Raw genomic sequence first — 21,331 nt, 5'->3', positions numbered from 1 at the left:
GCATGCAGCAAAACCTGGACAACATCCAGGCTTGGGCTGATAAGTGGCAAGTAACATTCGTGCCAGACAATGATCATCTCCAACAAGAGAGTCTAACCACCTCCCCTTGACATTCAACAGCATTACCATTGCCAAATCACCCACCATCAACATCCTGGGGTCACCATTGACCAGAAACTTAACTGGACCAGCCACATAAATACTGTGGCTGCAAGGGGAGGTTAGAGGCTGGGTATTCTGCAGTGAGTGACTCACCTCCTGACTCCCCAAAGCCTTTCCACCATCTACAAGGCACAAGTCAGGAGTGTGATGGAATACCCTCCACTTGCCTGGATGAATGCAGCTCCAACACCACTCAAGAAGCTCGACACCATCCAGGACAAAGCAGCTCACTTAACTGGCACCCCATCCACCACCTTAAGCATTCACTCCCTTCACCACCGGTGCACCGTGGCTACAGTGTGTACCATCTACAGGATGCACTGCAGCAACTCGCCAAGGCTTCTTCAACAGCACCTCCCAAACCCACGATCTCTACCACCTAGAAGGACAAGAGGCAGCAGGCACACGGGAACATCACCTTCACGTTCCCCTCCAAGTCAAACATCATCCCGAATTGGAAATATATCACCGTTCCTTCATCATTGCCGGGTCAAAATCCTGGAACTCCCTACCTAACAGCACCGTGGGAGAACCTTCACCACACGGACTGCAGCAGTTCAAGAAGGCAGCTCACCACCACCTTCGCAAGGGCCATTAGGGATTGGCAATAGGGGCTGGCCTTGCCAATGACACCCACATCCCATAAACAAAAAAAAACTCTCCAGCTAGGGGAAACAACCTCAGCATCTACCCTGACAAGCCCCCTCAGAATCTGATATGTTTCAATGAGATCAACTCTCATTCTTCTAAACTCCAGATAGTATAGGCCCACTCTACTCAACCTCTCAACCATCTCATCCCAGCAATTAATCTAATGAACCTTCATTGCACCACCTCTAAAGGCAAGTATATCCTGCCTTAGATAAGGAGACCAAACCTGTACACAGGACTCCAGGTGAGTTCTCACCAAAGCCCTGTACAATTGTAGCAAGACTTCCTTACGCTTGTACTCCAACCCCCTTGCAATAAAGGCCAACATGCCATTTGCTTTCCTAATTGCTTGCTGTACCTGCATGCTAACTTTGTGTTTGTTGGACAGGGACACCCAGATCTCTGAGCACCAACATTTAATAGTTTCTCACCATTTAAAAAATATTCTGTTTTTCTATTCTTCCTACCAAAGTGAACAACCTCACATTATACTCCATCTGCCACCTTCTTGCCCATTCACTTAACCTGTCTTTGCAGACTCTGTCCTCCTCAGAGCTTACTTTCCCACCTAGCTTTGTAGTCAGCAAACTTGGATATATTACACTTGGTCCCTTCATCTAAGTCACTAATATAGATTGTAAATAGCTGAGGCCCAAGCGCTTGCGGCACCCCACTAGTTACAGCCTGCCAACCTGAGAATGACCCGTTTATCCCTACTCTGTTTTCTGTTCGTTAACCAATCCTCGATCCATGTTAATGTTACTCCAACCCCATGAGCCCTTATCTTGCGTAAGATAATATTAATAAACGGATCCAGCATTTTCCCGACGACTGATGTCAGGCTAACTGGCCTGTAGTTCCCTGTTTTCTCTAGTCATCCTTTCTTGAATACCAGGGTTACATTTGTTACCTTCCAATCTATTGGGATCGTTCTAGAATCTAGGGAATTTTGGAAGATCACAACCAATGCATCCGCTATCTCTGCAGCCACCTCTTTTAGAACCCTCAGATGTAAGCCATTAGGTCCTGGGTATTTATCGGCTTTTAGTCCCATTAGTTTGTCCAGTACTTTTTCGCCAATGATATTAATTGCTTTAAGTTCCTCACTCTCATTAGCCCCTTGGTTCCCCACTATTTCTGGTATGCTGTGTCTTCTACTGTGAAGACAGATACAAAATATTTGTTTAATGCATCCGCCATTTCCTGATTGCCCATTATAATTTCTCCCCTCAGCCTCTAAGAGACCAATGTTTACTTTTGCTGGTCTCTTCCTTTTACATACTTGTAGAATCTCTTACAATCCATTTTTATATTTCTTGCTAGTTTACTTTCATATTCTATTTTCTCCCTTTTTAATCAATTTTTTGGTCATCCTTTGCTGTTATCTAAAACTCTCCCAATCCTCAGGCTTACTACTCTTCTTGGCAATATTATCGGCCTCTTTTAATCTAATACTATCCTTAATTTCTTTAGTTAGCCACGGATGGATCACTTTCCTATGGAGTTTTTATTTTTCAATGGAATGTGTATTTGTTGAGAATATTGAAATATTTCTTTGACTGTTTGCCATTGCTTATCAATCGTCATACCCTTTAAAATTTAATTTCCTCAATCTACCTTAGCCAACTCACCCTTCATACCTATGTAATTAACAGGCCAAGATGGGCGGGGGGGGGGGTTGCTGCTGCTGAAGGCATCAAGGGCAGGGATGCCCAGGAGAATATGGGCTGAGTGACCCCCAGTAGTCAGACATCTTCATATGGTGTTCCCAGAGTGTAGACTGAATCCAGTTTTAAGCATGTAACATATTTAAATACTCTAGTTGCTGACTATAATATACTATAACTAACAGCTATAATCAGAATATTTACAATCATACAACCAATAATGTAATTAGTTTCATCAAACATAAACAGATGTAATTAGACTGCTCTGTTTAACTGAAAAGTTTCAAAATTCAATTGGCTTGTCTTTTAAAGAAAAAAACCAAGTTTTCTAGGATTATAAAAGCAGCATAAATACTTACTTCACAATTAAATTTGTGCTTTGTTTCTCCAAAAACTACCACAGCTGCTCCCTTCTCTGGCTCTGTTGGGTCTTGTAAAAATTAAGTATTTGGTATTACTTTAAATGTGAAAGGTTAGCTGAATTTAGTGTTTCAGAATTCTCCAGGATGTGTATCTCATTTTCAACACAAAGAAACACAGAAATATCTCATGAGCATGAAGAGATATAGTTTGTAGTTGGAAAATCCCAGGAGAAGATTTATTGAAACCTGCTGGGAAATTCTGCAAACTACGCATGCACAGAGTGTGCAGGTGAAGTTGGTAATGCTCTTCAACAGGTCTGGGGGAAACATCCACTTGAAACCTAAGCTTTTGAGACGGCTGAACACTTGAAATAAAGATCTTAATGAAGGCATTAAAAGGCAACTCTGTGTAAACTTAAATTGAAAAAGCATAACAGAAGCAGCAGGGCAGGAAAGTGATACAGGAGGCATGCTTTACAGGATGTGCGGGCCATACCAAGAATCTTATATTACTGGCAGATCTCCCATAGCATTGCTCGTGATAAGTTGGAGGATTTGCTACTTTATAATGACGGGAGTTATATCATGCTCAATGTGTACTATGGTACATCCACATTACCAGTGTATTGCCTGTCCAACAAGGAAGTATGCTGCGCCAGATCTGGTTGTGGGAAAATGAAGCAGGCCAAGTGCACAACCCAAGAACACATAATGAGAGATAAAGATATTGGACTGGAAATTAACTAATGTAAGTGGCATCAAAGAGAGTTTAGCCCAGATTAATTGGTTGGGAAAAATGAGAGTTCAAAACAGTTGACCAGAAATAGGAACTATTTAAGACGAGATGAATGAGGTACAGTTTAAATGCATTCCAATAGTTCTAGGTAGATTCGGTCCGAATAAACTTCACCTTCTGTCCATTTTTGGTTTTGTTATTTACATTTTTAGACCTGCTGCACAGAGGAAATCTCACCTTTTTACGGATGTAAGAATTGGAGTTTTTCAGCAGTTTCTCCACCTCTCCAGCCAGATCTCGGCACATATCTGATGATCCCATGCAGCCCAGCGTACATAGAGACAGCCCTTGGACAAACTGTGTGCTATGGCTCAAGTCACTATAGAGAGGTACAAAATGTAGAGTCAGGCATATTTATAAACACAAAACAACTCCAAAATTTACAGCATTAACTCAGTTTAGTCTTGACAAAATTAACACCAACAGTACTGAACTATTAGCTAACAGAAAACCATTGCTGGTTAAGAATAGGTGGATTTTGGAAATAGAAACAGAATTTCAAATAGTGCTTTTTATCCCCAATTCTCTCACCACCCCCACCACACATTCACTTAGCCCTCCTCCAGCAGAATGGCACTGTCCTGTCTGCAGAAGTTTTCTAATGCCATCCTGAACAACACTCATTTGTGTTCCTGAATAACATTCATTGGTGCACCTGTCAGCAGGGCTGACAAAATGTGCAAGGGCAAGACTGATTTTCCCAGCCTCTTGCAGAGAGGCCCAACAAAATGAGGCAAAATTCACCAACTAGGGGAAGGGGTAATGCAATTACCAATTACGGCTGAGATTCAAACTCCACTATTCTACCCAGAAGTCAGCAGTCTGGTGCCTATCAGATCAGTGCAAAACATTGAGCCCTAGATGGGATGGGAAGGTCAAAGCATTTACATTTAACAATACATAAATAACTACTTTTTCTTTATGTATATAAATGAAAAAGCATTATAACCAGTTAGGGCGGATTTAATTTCTACACTCAGCTTTCCTCCTTGTCTGCAGAATTCTGTGGTCATGACAGGCCAGGTCTATGTAGCTTTCCTATTCCATTCATTGCACTAATCAATTATTGCATTCTTTAATTCTAGGTAACTGAACAGGCTTAATCAAAAGCTCATTTTTCTTTTTTTTAAAAAAAACTTTGTTCTCAGGATACGGGTGTCACTAGCAAGGCCAGCATTTATTACCTATCCCTAGTTGCTCTTGAGGTGGTGGTGGGCCGCCTTCTTGAACCGCTGCAGTCCGTGTGGTGAAGGTGCTCCCGTTGTGCTGTTAGGTAGGGAGTATCAGGATTTTGACCCAGCGATGAAGGAATGGTGATATATGTCCAAGTCGTGATGGTGTGACTTGGGGGGGAACCTAGGAGGTGGTGTTCCCATGGACCTGCTGCCCTTGTCCTTTCAGGTGGTGGTGGTCATGGATTTTGGAGGTGCTGTCGAAGAAGCAAGTTGCTGCAGTACATCCTGAAGATAGGACACACTGCAGCCATGGTGCATCAGTGGTGGAGGGAGTGGATGTTTAAGGTGGTGGATGGGGTACCGATCAAGCTGACTGCTTTGTCCTGGATGTTGTTGCAGCTGCACTCATCCAGGCAAGTGGAGAGTATTCTACCACACTCCTGACTTATTCCTTGTAAGTGGAGGAGAAGCTTGGGGGAGTCAGGAGGTGAGCCATTCTCAGTAGAATACCCAGCTTCTGACTTGTTCTAGTTGTCATGGTGTTTATCTGGCATCTTGCAACCTTCTGCTCTGAATACTGACTTCAGTAACTTCAGACGTTAACTATATCTTCATTTTCAAACCTGTTTTAATTCCATAGCCGAGTCACAGGCTTTCCCTCTCCCATTTTCTTGCATTTCCCCAGACCTCCCACGTGCTATTTATACACCCTTTGTCTCTAATATCTTAATGTTTCTGTCCATTATTTGAACGTGGTTACATCATTCCATTCATGATTCCTCTCTGGGTTTATCTGTTATATATATTTTCCCTGCCCTTTTTCTACAATGGAAATAAAAATCAAGAGAGATGTAAAATGGGCTGCAAAATCGCTATCACCCGTTTTACTCTATCGTACAAAGTCAAAATTACCCCGTGTCTCCAGGAATGGAGAAGAGAATGAGGGAATTAATTTACTCCTCCTTAAATGAACTGCTGGAACTTATTTGAAACTGCTGAGCCAGGTTATGGTTTGATACCAAATTAAGTTTAAAGGGGGTGACTTAGGGCCAAATATACCAGTACCTACTTCTTAAGGCAGTTTGTCATCAGGAGATGGACATCTTGTCTCTCATCTAGTAGCAGCATAGCTCCAAGGTAACCAATCCGCTTGTCTGTGAATCTCTGAGATGCTATTAGCTTTAAACATTCGAGCTGTGCAAAAACATCAAGAATATGAAGAGACAAAAAGAAAACCTCAAATTCCAAAATCTATCTGTGCCCAAAAAATAGCCTGTCGTTCCCATTTAAGTAATATCTGCTTTGTATTATCAGCAGTTTCAGCTTCTGATTCAAGAATGTGAAAAGGCAGAGACACGATATACTAACTTGAAATGAACTTGCATAACATCACTTTATAACATAGACTGAACAGTTTAATTATTAGTAATCTGTTGCTAGGAAAAGCTAATACCTCAGTCGCATCATGCAATACATCTTGAAGTTGAATGCCAAAAGTTTATTATGCTTTCATCTATGTCCCTACATTACAACAGTGACTACACCTCAAAAGTACTTCATTAGCTGCAAAGCGCTTTGGGACGTCCTGAGGTCATGAAATGCGCTAATAAATGCAAGTTCTCCTTTTTTACTCACCACACTTACTACATAATGGCAAGCAGAACTATTAAATAAATTATATTTGGTATATATAACAAATAATACCAGTGCACTTAAACTTAAAATTCAAATTTGGGATGCAATAGTTGGCTCATAATCCACTCGAACATAACAGATTGAGCTCAATTGGCAAGTAATACCACCTATTACGTGACACCTATGTAAATACGGTGATTGTGTGGCCAATTGTTTTTTTTGGAGGGTTTGGGGGGGGGGGGTGGGGGGTAGAAAAAGAGGGAAAGTCACAGCAGTCACATCGTTCACCATTTTCCAGTCTATTAACTCAAGTGTTTTAAAAGACTAATACCAGACAGAATGAACTAACTGAACAGATTGGTCAGGAAAAAGCCATTCAGGATACAGAGAAAGCCCACGTTCAAAGCTCCAATAGCTCAGCTGGCAATGCACTGCTCGGTGTGGAACTCAGCCATATAAACTGGGGGATTCCAGGTTAGAGGCCCCGTCACTGATGAGCTAGCTAATCTCAGCTGGGCAGCACTGGGATGCATCAACTGGTCTCGGAGGGGAAATTAGAGAGAAGGGGATAAAAGGGCAGCAGCAGGGGGAAAAAAAAAGAGACAAATCAGTCAGTGCTATTGCTTCAGATTATCCGGTGATTCTTGCTGAAAAGTACAAATGTGGAGGTCAGGTGAATGGGCTTGGCTGTGAAACACTCCCTGTAAATAGTCTGCTGATACTCACCATCTAGGCTAAAAGATGAAGAATGCCCACTTAGACAAGGTACTGGAGGGCAGCCAACACCTGTAGAGCCATACTCCAACAGAGTCCTTGAATATGTTACTCTCTTCCAGATTTGAGCCCATCTCTCCCACAACTGTTTGAAACTCTTAAAAGGTTTCTAACGTCTCCACAGCACCGAAACAGCCCTAACCAAAATCACGAGAAACATCCTCTGTGACTAACCAAAATGCATTATCCCTCCTCATCCTCAATTTCTCTGTAGTCTCTGCAGACATTAGGTCAGCTTCCACATGTACACTGATGACACCTAGTTCTACTTCTCAATCACTTCTCTTGACAAATCCACTGCCTCTGTACTGTCAGACTGCTTGTACAACATCAAGTCTTGGATAAGCCACAGATTCTTCCAGCTAAGCAACGGGAAGACCAAAGCCATCATCTTCGGTTCCCACCACAAACTCTGTATCCTCACAGACTATCATCCTTCCTGATCACCTTCTCAGGCCGAATCAGACTGTTTGGAACCTTGGCATCCTATTCGACCCCGAGCGAAGCTTTTAACCTCATATCCTCTCCATCACAAAGACCACTTACTTCCACCTCTAACATTGTCTACCTCCGCCCATCTGTCTCTGAAACCCTCATTCATGCCTTGTCAGCCCTAGATTCAATCACTCCAAAGCTCTTCTGCCCAGTTGCCCATTCTGCATCCTTAATAAACATCAGTCTATCCAAAACTTTGCTGCCCATATTCTATCCTGCACCAAGTCTCGTTCACCTATCACCCCTGTTCTTGCTGGTCTACATTGGCTCCTGGTGCCCCAATGCCTCAAATTTAAAATGCCCAACTTTGTGTTTAAATTCCTCCATGGACTCACCACTCCCAGCACACCTGAACTGATTGTCTGATTCATAGGAACATGAGTAGGCCATTCAGCTCCTTGTGCCTGCTCCTCCATTTGATAAGATCATGGCTGATCTGTGATCTAACTCCATATACCTGCCTTTGGCCCATATCCCTTAATACCTTTGGTTGCCAAAAAGCTATCCATCTCAGATTCGGCCACTTGTGCTGCACCCCTTCCTTTCACTCCACCACTAGCGGCCGTGCCTTCAGCTGCCTAGTCCCCACGCTCTGGGGTTCACTAATTCCCATTGCTGCTCCACTTCCCCCTCCTCTTTACAACTTACCCCCCCCCCCACCCCGCCCCTTAAAATCCATCTCTCTCTAAGATTTTGGCCACCCCTCCTAATATCTTCTCCTTTGGCTCAGCCTCCATTTTTTTTCCTCCTTACACCTTGGTGAAGTGCCTGGAATGTATTTTCTAAGTTAAAGATGCTATATAAATGCAAGTTGCTGTCATTCCTTTCAGGCAAGCAAAGGAAATTTTTTTAAATTAAAAAGTCCATAAAATTGCCCACGCTCTTGGATCGATGCTATAGTGTGCTCAAGCTGTTAATGCCTGCCCATTTTATGTTTATTTCACCCGAGATGATTGCCTGTATAACTCACTTATAATTGTTCCTCGAGGAACATGATGATTCGAATACCAATGAAACAATTTCCTGTGCAGTGTGTTCCACTTGCACAGCTGTTCACTCACAGGTTAACTACCACTTGGGCTGGAACTTCTGCTACTGCCTTAATGTTAAGCTGTTCAGGTTTACGGCTGCAGCTGTTATGTTTTGTTGCTCAGCTCCATTCCCGAAGGGAAAGTATTACAAGCCAGGAAGGTGTTTTTTTGTTGCGTGTTCCCTAATCGTTCATCATCTGTACGTAGACAGATGTACATGAGGGACTGCTTGGTTACCAGACATCTTAGAGTTTGAAGCTATTGTAGTTTTGAATTGCCAGGGGGAAAGGCACCAGGATGTAGCATTAGAAAGGAGAAACAAGGTGCACAAAGAATTGGGAGAGTCAGATAGCACTAGGGTAAGAAATAGTACAGTATTAGGTGGGATCAGACAGAGACAATACGAGAGGGTCTAAGATAGGTTTACAGTGCATGTGTGTAAAGGCACGAAGTGTGGTAAATAAGGTTGGTGAGCTGCAGGTGCAAATAGCCACATGGGAAAATGACGTAGTGGCGATCAAGGAGACCTGGCTCAAAAAAGGGCAGGAATGGGTAATAAATATCCCTGGTTACAAGGTGTTCAGGAAAGATAGGGAAGGGAAAAAAAAGGAAGTGGGTTGGCAGTATTGATTAAGGAGAGAGAGGATGCCCTTGAGGGGTCAAGGACTGAATCTATTTAGTTAGAGTTAAGAAACAATAGAGGTGCCATTACACTACTGGGTGTATTCTATAGGCCACCAACTAGTGGGAAGGATATAGAGGAGCAAATTTACAGGGAAATTACAGAGAGGTGCAAGAACTATAGAGTAGTGATAATGGGGGACTTCAACTATCCTAATGGGTAATAATAGCATTAAGGGCAAAGAGGGGGAGGAATTTCTGAAGTGTGTTCAGGAGAACTTTCTTGATCAGTGTGTTCCCAGACCAATGAGGAAGGAGGCATTGCTGGATCTAGTTCTGGGGAATGAAGTGGGTCAAGTGGAGCAAGTGTCAATGTGGGAACATTTAGGGAAGAGTGTTCATAGTATTAAGATTTAGATTAGTTATGGAAAAGGACAAGGAGCAAGCTAGAGTAAAAATACTTAATTGGAGGAGGGCCAATTTCAGTGGATTGAGAACAGAACTGGCCCAGGTAAATTGGAATCAAAGATTGGCAGGCAAAAATGGGAGGCCTTCAAAGAGGAGATGGTTCGGGTACAATCTAATACATTCCCATGTGGGAAAAAGTAATACAATCAAAGCCAGAGCTCCCTGGATGACGAAAGAAATAGACATTAAGATGAAGCAGAAAAAGTGGGGGGGGGGTGGTGTATGACAGATGTCAGGTTGATAATACAAGTGAGAATCAGGCTGAATATAGAAAGTACAGAGAAGTGAAAAAGGAAGTAAGAGGGGCAAAGAGGGAGTATGAGAATAGACTGGTGGCTAACATAAAAGGGAATTCAGAAGTCTTCTATAGGCATATAAATAGTAAACAGGTAGTAAGAGAAGGGGTGAGGCCAATTAGACACCAAAAAGGATCAATGCATGAAAGCAGAGGGCATGGCTGAGGTACGAAATGAGTACTTGCATCTGTCTTTACCAAGGAAGAAGATGCTGCCAAAGTCACATTAAAAAGGGAGGTAGTTGAGATACTAGATGGGGTGAAAATTGATAAAGGAGGTAGTAGAAAAGCTGGTTATGCTTAAAGTAGATAAGTCACCTGGTCCAGATGGGATGCATCCTAGGTTGCTGAGGGAAGTATGGGTGGAAATTGCAGAGGTGCTGGCCATAATCTTCCAATCCTCCTTAGAGACAGAGGTGGTGCTAGAAGACTGGAGAATTGCAAATGTTACACCCTTGTTCAAAAAAGGGTTTAATGATAAACCTGGCAACTACAGGCCAGTTTTTTTTTTATTCGTTCATGGGATGTGGGCGTCGCTGGCGAGGCCGGCATTTATTGCCCATCCCTAATTGCCCTTGAGAAGGTGGCGGTGAGCCGCCTTCTTGAACCACTGCAGTCCGTGTGGTGACGGTTCTCCCACTGTGCCTTTAGGAAGGGAGTTCCAGGATTTTGGCCCAGTGACGATGAGGGAACGGCGATATATTTCCAAGTCGGGATGGTGTGTGACTTGGAGAGGAACGTGCAGGTGGTGTTGTTCCCATGTGTCTGCTGCTCTTGTCCTTCTAGGCGGTAGAGGTTGCGGGTTTGGGAGATGCTGTCGAAGAAGCCTTGGCGAGTTGCTGCAGTGCATCCTGTGGATGGTACACACTGCAGCCACTGTGCGCCGGTGGTGAAGGGAGTGAATGTTTAGGGTGGTGGATGGGGTGCCGATCAAGCGGGCTGCTTTATCCTGGATGGTGTCGAGCTTCTTGAGTGTTGTTGGAGCTGCACTCATCCAAGCAAGTGGAGAGTATTCCATCACACTCCTGATTTGTGCCTTGTAGATGGTGGAAAGGCTTTGGGGAGTCAGGAGGTGAGTCACTCGACGCAGAATACCCAGCCTCTGACCTGCTCTCGTAGCCACAGTATTTATATGGCTGGTCCAATTAAGTTTCTGGTCAATGGTGACCCCCAGGATGTTGATGGTGGGGGATTCGGCAATGGTAATGCCGTTGAATGTCAAGGGGAGGTAGTTAGACTCTCTTGTTGGAGATGGTCATTGCCTGGCACTTATCTGGCACGAATGTTACTTGCCACTTATCAGCCCAAGCCTGGATGTTGTCCACGTTTTGCTGCATGCGGGCACAGACTGCTTCATTATCTGAGGGATTGCGAATGGGACTGAACACTGTGCAATCATCAGCGAACATCCTCGTTTCTGACCTTATGATGGAGGGAAGGTCATTGATGAAGCAGCTGAAGATGGTTGGGCCTAGGACACTGCCCTGAGGAACTCCTGCAGCAATGCCCAGGGGCTGAGATGATTGGCCTCCAACAATCACTACCATTTTCCTTTGTGCTAGGTATGACTCCAGCCACTGGAGAGTTTTCCCCGATTCCCATTGACTTCAATTTTACTAGGGCTCCTTGGTGCCACACTCGGTCAAATGCTGCCTTGATGTCAAGGGCAGTCACTCTCACCTCACCTCTGGAATTCAGCTCTTTTGTCCATGTTTGGACCAAGGCTGTAATGAGGTCTGGAGCCGAGTGGTCCTGGCGGAACCCAAACTGAGCATCGGTGAGCAGGTTATTGGTGAGTAAGTGCCGCTTGATAGCACTGTCGACGACACCTTCCATCACTTTGCTGATGATTGAGAGTAGACAGAGGGCGGTAATTGGCCGGATTGGATTTGTCCTGCTTTTTGTGGACACGACATACCTGGGCAATTTTCCACATTGTCAGGTAGATGCCAGTGTTGTAGCTGTACTGGAACAGCTTGGCTAGAGGCGCAGCTCGTTCTGGAGCACAAGACTTCAGCACTACAGCTGGGATGTTGTCAGGGCCCATAGCCTTTGCTGTATCCAGTGCACTCAGCCGTTTCTTGATATCACGTGGAGTGAATCGAATTGGCTGAAGACTGGCTTCTGTGATGGTGGGGATTTCGGGAGGAGGCAGAGATGGATCATCCACTCGGCACTTCTGGCTGAAGATGGTTGCAAACGCTTCAGCCTTGTCTTTTGCACTCACGTGCTGGACTCTGCCATCGTTGATGTTTACAGAGCCTCCTTCTCCCGTTAGTTGTTTAATTGTCCACCACCATTCACGACTGGATGTGGCAGGACTGCAGAGCTTTGATCTGATCCATTGGTTGTGGAATCGCTTAGCTCTGTCTATAGCATGTTGCTTCCGCTGTTTAGCATGCATGTAGTCCTGAGTTGTAGCTTCACCAGGTTGGCACCTCATTTTTAGGTACGCCTGGTGCTGCTCCTGGCATGCTCTTCTACACTCCTCATTGAACCAGGGTTGATCCCCTGGCTTGTTGGTAATGGTAGAGTGAGGAATATGCCAGGCCATGAGGTTACAGATTGTGCTGGAATACAATTCTGCTGCTGCTGATGGCCCACAGTGCCTCATGGATGCCCAGTTTTGAGCTGCTAGATCTGTTCTGAATCTATCCCATTTAGCACGGTGGTAGTGCCACACAACACGTTGGATGGTGTCCTCAGTGCGAAGACGGGACTTAGTCTCCACGAGGACTGTGCGGTGGTCACTCCTACCAATACGGTCATGGACAGATGCATTTGCGACAGGTAGATTGGTGAGTACAAGGTCAAGTAAGTTTTTCCCTCCTGTTGGTTCGCTCACCACCTGTCGCAGGCCCAGTCTGGCAGCTATGTCCTTCAGGACTCGGCCAGCTCGGTCAGTTGTGGTGCTACCGAGCCACTCTTGGTGATTGACATTGAAGTCCCCCACCCAGAGTACATTTTGTGCCCTTACTACCCTCAGTGCTTCCTCCAAGTGGTGCTCAACATGGAGGAGGACTGATTCATCAGCTGAGGGAGGACGGTAGGTGGTAATCAGCAGGAGGTTTCCTTGCCCATGTTTGACCTGATGCCATGAGATTTCTTGGGGTCCAGAGTCAATGTTGAGGACTCCCAGGGCCACTCCCTCCTGACTGTATATCATATTTAATCTCTGTGGTGGGGAAACTTTTAGAAGTGATAATCCAGGACAAAATTAAGTCACTTGAACAAGTGTGGATTAGTAAAGGAAAGCAAGCATGGATGTGTTAATGGCAAATCATGTTTAACTAACTTGATTGAGTTTTTTGATGAGGTAACAGAGGGTTGATGAGGGCAATGCAGTGGTTGATGTGTATATGGACTTTCAAAAGGCATTTGAAGAAGTGCCACATAATAGGCTTGTCAGCAAAACTGAAGCCCATGGAATAAAAAGGACAGTGGCAGCATGCATACGAAATTGGCTAAGTGACAGGAAATAGAGAGCAGTGGTGAACGGTTGTTTTTCAGACTGGAGGAAGGTATATAGTGGTGTTCCCCAGGGACTGGTACTAGGAACACTGCTTTTTTTGGTATATATTAAATGACTTCGACTTGGGTGCACAGGGCACAATTTCAAAATTTTCAGATGACAAGGATAGTAATAGACTTCAAGAGGACATATGCAGGCTGGTGGAATGGGCAGACACATGGCAGATGAAATCTAATGCAGAGAAATGCAAAGTGATACATTTTGGAAGGAAGAATAAGTAAAGGCAATATAAACTAAATGGTACAATTCTAAAAGGGGATGCAGGAACAGAGACCTGGGGGTGTATGTGCACAAATCTTTGAAGGTGGCAGGGCAGGCTGAGAAAGTGGTTAAAAAAGCATCAGGATCCTGGGCTTCATAAATAGAGGCATATAGTAAAAAGCAAGGAAATTATGTTGAACTTTTATAAAACTATAGTTCGACCACAACTGGAGTAGTGTGTCCAATTCTGGGCACCGCACTTTAGAGAGCATGTGAAGGCCTCAGAGGGTGCAGAAAAAATTTACTAGAATGGTTCCAGGGATAAGGAACTTCAGTTACGTGGAGACTAGAGAAGCTGGGGTTGTTCTTAGAGCAGAGAAGGTTAAGAGGAGATTTGATAGAAGTGTTCAAAATTATGAAGTGTTTAGATAAAGTAATTAAAGAGAATCTGTTCCCATTGGCGGAAGTGTCGAGACCAGAGGGCACAGATTTAAGGTGATTGGCAAAAGAACCAAAGGTGATGTGAGGAAAAAAAATTTTTATGCAGTAAGTGGTTGTAATCTGGAATGCACTGCCTGAAAGGATGGTGGATGCAGATTCAATTGTGGCTTTCAAAAAGGAATTGGATAAATACTTGAAAGGAAAAAATGTGCAGGACTACAGGGAAAGAGTGGGGGAATGGGACTAACTGGATTGCTTTACAAAGAGCCGGCACAGGCTCAATGGGTCAAATGGCCTCCTTCTGCGCTGTAACAATTCTATGATTCTAATTGGAAACTACATTTAAATAGCTCTCAGCTAAACTGCTTGTGATCTATACCCAGTGACTCATGCTGAAAAGTGCACATGTACTTATGAGATAAGGGTAGGATGGAGCTTGGCTACGATTCTGAAGAAGTCCCAACGGCCTAACTGGGTCACAAACGAAGAATGGACACACGGACAAGGTACTGAGGGCAAGTGACACCATGAACCTGTATTAGAGCATGAGCCACTACCTTCAGGAGGAGGGGAGGGGAAAAAATTGGAACACAAAAAAAATTACAAAATTGTGGAAAAACTAGGCTACACTCCTGGCTCACTGATCCCAAAACAGCAAGAACAAAAAACACAAAGGGAAATAAAGAAAATCATAACTTGGGAAAAATACACATTCATTGGTCATAACATACCTGGCCAAAATGTGCTGGGTAACCAAGCATATGCATGTAGATGAGTTTTGCTACATTTCGACAACGGTATGTGTTGTCTTCCTCTCGGAAGGATGACCTGATGAGAGCACATTCTTTCTGAATGACGTCCCGTTCTTCTGCCTGTGTTCTGGCGGCACGGATAGTGCGAATCAGCTCCCGCAATCGAACAGGAGCTGGCATCTTGCTGAAAAGATAAAGTTAGTTACCACTGGCACCAAATGGGTACAAGGTACAAAAGACAGGAATTTGACTCAGTAAGTCTCTTTGGGTGGGGGCCATCTGGTTAAAAAGTAAAAGATTATAGTTCTCAGGAACACCTGACTAACAGCATTCTACACTTATGCTAACTATTAGATTTATAATGATTAACACAACACAAAATGTTTTCATTCCGGGTCGTTCAATGGCTCTGCTGGATGGTGCACATATATGGACAGGACTGGGCTCAGTTGTGAAGCCTTCTATAGTCAAGTAACCCATCAACACTCAACATCTAGGAAATGAACATCCACTTGGGCACAACACAGGAAGGCTGACAGTACCCATGGGTCTGCACCCCAACATGATTTGGCTTCAAGAGGGGAGAGGAAGGCCGGGGGGGGGGGGGGGGGAGAAGAAAGAGAAATCCAAAGGAACATCCTAAAAGGTTTGGTGCTAAACTGCTACATCTGTTGCCTGATCATTCTAGCTTCTAATTTTAGGTAAAGACAGACTCACCATCAGGACCACTTTTAAAAACTACAGTGGTAGCATCAAATGCTTATTTTTGTGTTTTAAATGTTGATACACAAGAACTGTATTTTTGTGATGCCCCGTCATCTAGGCCGCCGGTAGGAGAGAACAGAATAACAGGCGAGGTACAATCTTGCCCTTTCTACTGCACTAACAGCCCTTTCCCTTTCAGGCTCAATAAATCTCCCCTTCAGTACTCACGGTGGAATTTTATTTTTAAAGTTTAAAACAGAATTTGAAATAAAAGCAAAAAAGATGTTGAATCACACTTTATTCCTCAAGTAAAACTGCATGCAATACTGTGGTCTAATTAAGCACATGCTTAGCAAAAATATGTAATAAAAAAGGTTTTTAAAATATTCTCACCGTCTGAAATATTATGGATCACTAGGTTAATTCTGAATAAGAGAATCTTGCCAGACCTGCGATTTCTGATTTTCAGGTTTAGTAGGCATGCCCAATGAAGATGTCTTCACTGACTCATACTAATTTGCTAACATTCTCAGCCAGTCATATTTATTTAAAGGAACATACTCCAGGGAAGGTTCACAGAAATCCTGTCTGTCAGCATTCGTTTCTGTACAAACAGCTGGTAAAAAACCAAAATTCAATTCCCACTTCATTTTCTTACAGTATTCTTTTCTGCCATCATTTCTTTCCCCCCTCCACTTCCCTTCCACGACTCTAGTCATTCTCTGGTAACTCACCCATGTGATCATTTAGACACCAAAGTATCAGCATGACGATGGTGATATCACAGCCTTGCACAATCATGTCTTTACCAGACATGCACACTTTTCAGTGTTTGGATAGCAATCGGGAGTAAGAACCCTGCTGATTTTTGCCTTCAACCTAGTCCAGGGATGTTGAAGCCAAGTGTAAAACCTGTGACGTTCCTAGTCTGTACAGTTCAGCACTAGGACCAGGTGGGGACTTTATCCCCTGAGCAATCAGGGAGCCTTAGAGCATTTTTGAAGTCCAAGCCTCAGGTTGAAGGGGCCACAGCTATTATCAGGTTAGCGCACTGATTTTCAGAGTGCACATGTTACATCTTAGTATATTAGGCACCAAATCCAGCACAACCTGACTAACTTTTTCTCATCTCTTCACAGATGCTGACTGACCTGAGTACTTCCAGAATATTATGTTTTTGTTTCAAGTTTCCCAGCATCTGCAGTTTTTTTGCTTTCTGGCTAACCTTCAGTAAAATGGCATTCTGGCAATACACTGCTGAGATTAACACTTTAGTGTAAACTAGCATGAACCAAATCACTGGAGTCAGAGACCTGGAGCTGGTGCTTCTCACCAAGACATCACTGATGCCATTCCGGAGTGCAATATCAGCACAGAGACTAGTGTGGGAATCCTGACACATCAAACAGCCATCGGGATATTTAAACAAGTGAAGCATAAACAAGTATATTGAAGTTAAATTTGACATATTGGTATGCTAGGAAAGGTTCACAAACATTGCAGAAATCACACCCGTAAGCTTCTACTGCAGAATTCCCTTAAAAGTTGTTTTGAATACTGAGCCAAAGGATAGTCAAGCAATGCCCTGTTTTCAGACACACGACTACAGCTTTCGAGGTAGAAATGCTTTAAAGTGTGCTTAAAAAATCCTAACTTGTTTTGAACAGTAGTGTTATGTTATGGACTGCGAAGAGAACGCTCTCAATTCATTTCACAGTTCCCTCTCACTCAGCAGAGAGCAGTTTTCATCCCATTATTTTGGCCTGGATTTAAATCCACATCCCAAGGGTGAAAGGACATCATTCAAATGCATTGCGCCACCCATGCTCCACCAACAAGTCACAGAATCCCTGTTGATGCCTCAGAGAGGTTCGTGATTGGTTTACCAGCTGCACCCAGTTCAGTATTTTACAAGTCAAGACAAGGAATGAAAATGTTCTGATCAATCTTTTTCTGCAGAAAGACCGTGGCTTTCAGTGTTACTCTTTATTAAAAGGGATATGTAAAATAAAAAAAAGACCAGAAATACATGAAAAACAATGCAGAGATATTTTAAATTGGCAGTACTGAAAAATAAAATCAAGATGCTGCTCATGATTTCAGCTGGTACTTGCACTCCCTGAATGCCTCAGGGAACCAGCATATGCCCAGTGCGCTCTGAGTCATACAGCCGAAGAAAATCGCAGGTTCACCCCAAACTGTGCTGTTAGTTAATCTGAGCCAGTGTGGTGGTAGATGTGCTATGGTTGGCCTCAGTGCCCATGGTTTAGGGAGCAAAGGGAAAAATTAAAATCACCTGCCATTCTACTCCCGGTAGCTATCCAATGAACTCTGCTGGGAAGGTTGGCACCTGGGCAGATTCGTTTGGGGGGGGGGGGGGGGGGGGGGGCGCGCGCGCACGAAGGGGGCTTGCTGGTACTTGTAGAGATATACCCCAGTGCTTTAAGGAGAGGAGGGGAGAAAAAGGAATAAAAATCAGTTCAGGTGAAAGAAAAAAGACTTGCATTTATATAGCGCCTTTCACAACCTCAACATCCCAAAGCACTTTACAGTTATTAAGTACTTTTGAAGTGTGGTCATTATTGACATGTAGGAAATGCTGCCAATTTGCACACAGCAAGGTCCCACATACAGCCACGAGGTAATGACCAAATAATCTGTTTTAGTGGCGTTGTTGAGGGATAAATATTGGCCAGGACACCAGGAGAACTTCCCTGTTCTTCAAAATAGTGCTATGGGATCTTTTACATCCATCCGAGGGGACAGACAGGGCCTCTGTTTAACGTCTCGTCCGAAAAACAGCACCTCCGACAGTGCAGCACTCCCTCAGTACTGCACTGAAGTATCAGCCTAGATTTGTGTTCAAGTCCCTGGAGTGGGACTTGAACCCACAACCTTCTGACTCAGAGGCAACAGTACTACCAACTGACCCAAGGCTGACATGACAAGATAGTACATAACCTCTGCCTGTAAATAGCAAAAACTTGCAGAGCTGAGCAGCAGTGAAAAAAGCTCAATTCCTCTTTCAGTTGATGCCTATGTGCCAAAAATAATAGCTTCTCACTAAAAAAATACTAAGTTTTGCCTTAGAGATCAGCTCTGGCTGTTTGCCATTCTGCTTAAAATCCCCTTCCTCAATTTTGTTCAACTGTTTAAAAAAATGGAGGTAAATGCAAAGTGACTAAGCTTTACTGTACTTATCACAAATACAAGGTCACCATGGGTTTGGTTGGGGCAGTGGGGGGGGGGGGGGGGGTGAGGGTGAGTAGCTGAAGGATTTCCTTCATATTGGAAGCAATTTAGAGGAGTGCAGCAATACTCCCAAAAATCTGCATTTTCAAATTGAAATGAGAATAGCAAACAACGGCAAAGTTACAGGGATAATAAAACCTGAATGAAAATGTAACAGGTACATATTTGGATTATTTGGTTTAAAAAAAAGCCTAACACAGGCCACATGGTCAATAATTCAGCCATTTTCAAAAAGGTTATTGACAGCAAGGTGACCTATTTAAAACAGTAGTTCTTTTCTTATCTTTTTGATAAAATAGATTGACTTGCCTCATCTTCAGCTCATGCTACAACCAGCCAGTAGCAAAGCCAACATTACAAGTATTGTGTCACGCGACCTATAATAAATATCCTTTCCCAATTGTTCTTGAACACAACAGCACAGAGTACACAAGACGATGACTGGAGTACACTTTGGGAATACTTGCCAATAGTAAATTGTTCAACCTCTTCCAATGGCAGTGGTTTCACCATGTGTCAAGGCTCCTCGTACTCTGAAGTCACCGTTTACATTGTGGGGTGGAATTCAGAGCTCTGGCAACCAACCCAAAACAACTACACATGTATCAGTTCGCATGTGCACAATTATGACCACAATTGTAAAGCACTTGTGCCTGTGGAACTTGGCACTTGTTTCCAAGTCACATCAGACACTATGTTTGTGGCTGTCGTACATTCCCAAAAACGTATAGGCCAATAGTGCAAAAATCAAGACTGGCCTGTACGTGTACATTGAGAGTTCTGTCAACCCCCAATAAAAACACACAATTGTACGCAGCACCAAGCATCCCAAAGGAGGAGGAGGGAGATGGAAACAAAAAGATCACAGCAGAGCACAATTCTGTCCTCACCCACATCTATTTTCCCCTGACGGAGCAGAAACCCTGTTCTATGTTCTCTTCCAACCCCCTCCCCCAAACTCAGGGATACAAGGCCAATTGTATTGCCCTTACCACTGCCCTGGTTAAAATCAGCTAATTTAACACAGACCAGAAATCAAACCTGCAACCTTCCTAACCTATACAGCTCCTTAGAAAAACTCACTGAGCCAAAGCGCAGGTCAGAAACAAAACATGTTAAAAGGAAATTGAAAGCAATGGTCTCAGGATTCAGGAGGTGTTTAAACTGGTATCACCGTTTTGGACAGGACAGTGGAATTGGGTTCATCCTTCCAGACGACACTGGTTTATCAGTTTGTGTGTTCTTGCTCCACATTTTTCCTTAGTCCTCATCTCAAACCGTATTACACATCTTTTCTTCTTGCCCTTTTAATCATTCTGTACATTCTCCTTTTTAGAGCCCCTCTCATGTATTCTGCACATCAAGCATGTGTGTGTTTTCTGCACATCAAGCATTTATCTGAAGGCTTTTTCTGGATCTTTTTCTGTCTCCTAAATGCAGTCATACGATTGGACAGAACCACTCACACCAGTATGTCGTCTTGGGTTTATGCTAGGCCCTAATCATTGGGTTACTTTATTCAGCAAGGCTTCGTATGACAACCTGAATTACATCAGTCACAATAACTCAGACTAATAACAATGACAATGCATTATTCCCAGGTGGGATACTGCCTGCATACTTGCCGCCCAAGTAGATTTGTTTGTGTAGATGACATTTTTCCAATGACCTTTCCTCCCGGAGGGAGGGGGAAGATTGGCGAGTGCGACATTTATCATACAGCTGCCGCTACTGCCAGCAGCCTCGACTTCAGTGACTGCGCTGTACGGTAAATGAGGTGGTGCAACTGACTGCAATAGCATGAAGAACCACCTGAAGGGGTGGCTTATTCCCACACTGCTTTAAGTTATACAACTGATGAAGCAAGGTAAACAGCACCTCAGACCAGTGTTTTCTATCTCATCACAGATGGATTGAGTGGTTTTTTACATTGTTGGTCTGCTAATTTCCTCAGTCACACACGAATTGAAGGTTTTTTTTTTGCATGATTTGTCTATCACTTTCCCCTTTTACATTGGTTCGAAACGCCTCCTGTTTCTTAGAATTATTATAGCTTCTTTCTCTATATATTCTTTTCTTTGACTTCCTCTTTCAACAATGAATTCATTGTATGTCTTTTATATAAAAATCAGTTTCGGCCTATTGCTTTCACTTACCTTCCTACCCATGCTTTCCACTGAACCTATAAATCAGATTTGACCAAGCACAACCACATAAGAAACACAGTTCATGACTCATGAAAACCAGCTCCAGGGAAAAAAAAAATCAAAAACAAAAAGGCAGATAACAGATTTCTGCAGCCTTCAAGACAATAGC

The 21,331-nt window shown here is 43.5% G+C and overlaps 1 protein-coding gene across 1 annotated transcript in view; it reads right to left on the bottom strand.

Moving 5' to 3' along the window:
• Positions 1-21,331, bottom strand: part of LOC137335333 (AP-1 complex subunit gamma-1-like) — a 133,486-nt gene that overhangs the window by 90,946 nt on the left and 21,209 nt on the right. The window contains exons 2-4 of the mRNA XM_068000661.1: positions 15,038-15,242; positions 5,883-6,007; positions 3,816-3,957 (exon numbers count right to left, since the gene is read on the bottom strand). Of these exons, the coding sequence (XP_067856762.1) occupies positions 3,816-3,957; positions 5,883-6,007; positions 15,038-15,238 (468 nt within the window). The 5' untranslated portion in view covers positions 15,239-15,242. The remainder of the gene's footprint in view (positions 1-3,815; positions 3,958-5,882; positions 6,008-15,037; positions 15,243-21,331) is intronic.

Source organism: Heptranchias perlo, chromosome 19 (assembly GCF_035084215.1).
Source record: "Heptranchias perlo isolate sHepPer1 chromosome 19, sHepPer1.hap1, whole genome shotgun sequence".
Lineage (NCBI taxonomy): Eukaryota > Metazoa > Chordata > Chondrichthyes > Hexanchiformes > Hexanchidae > Heptranchias > Heptranchias perlo.
The sequence above is the reverse complement of the archived record's forward strand: the minus strand, read 5'-3'. Positions and strand labels throughout refer to the sequence as shown.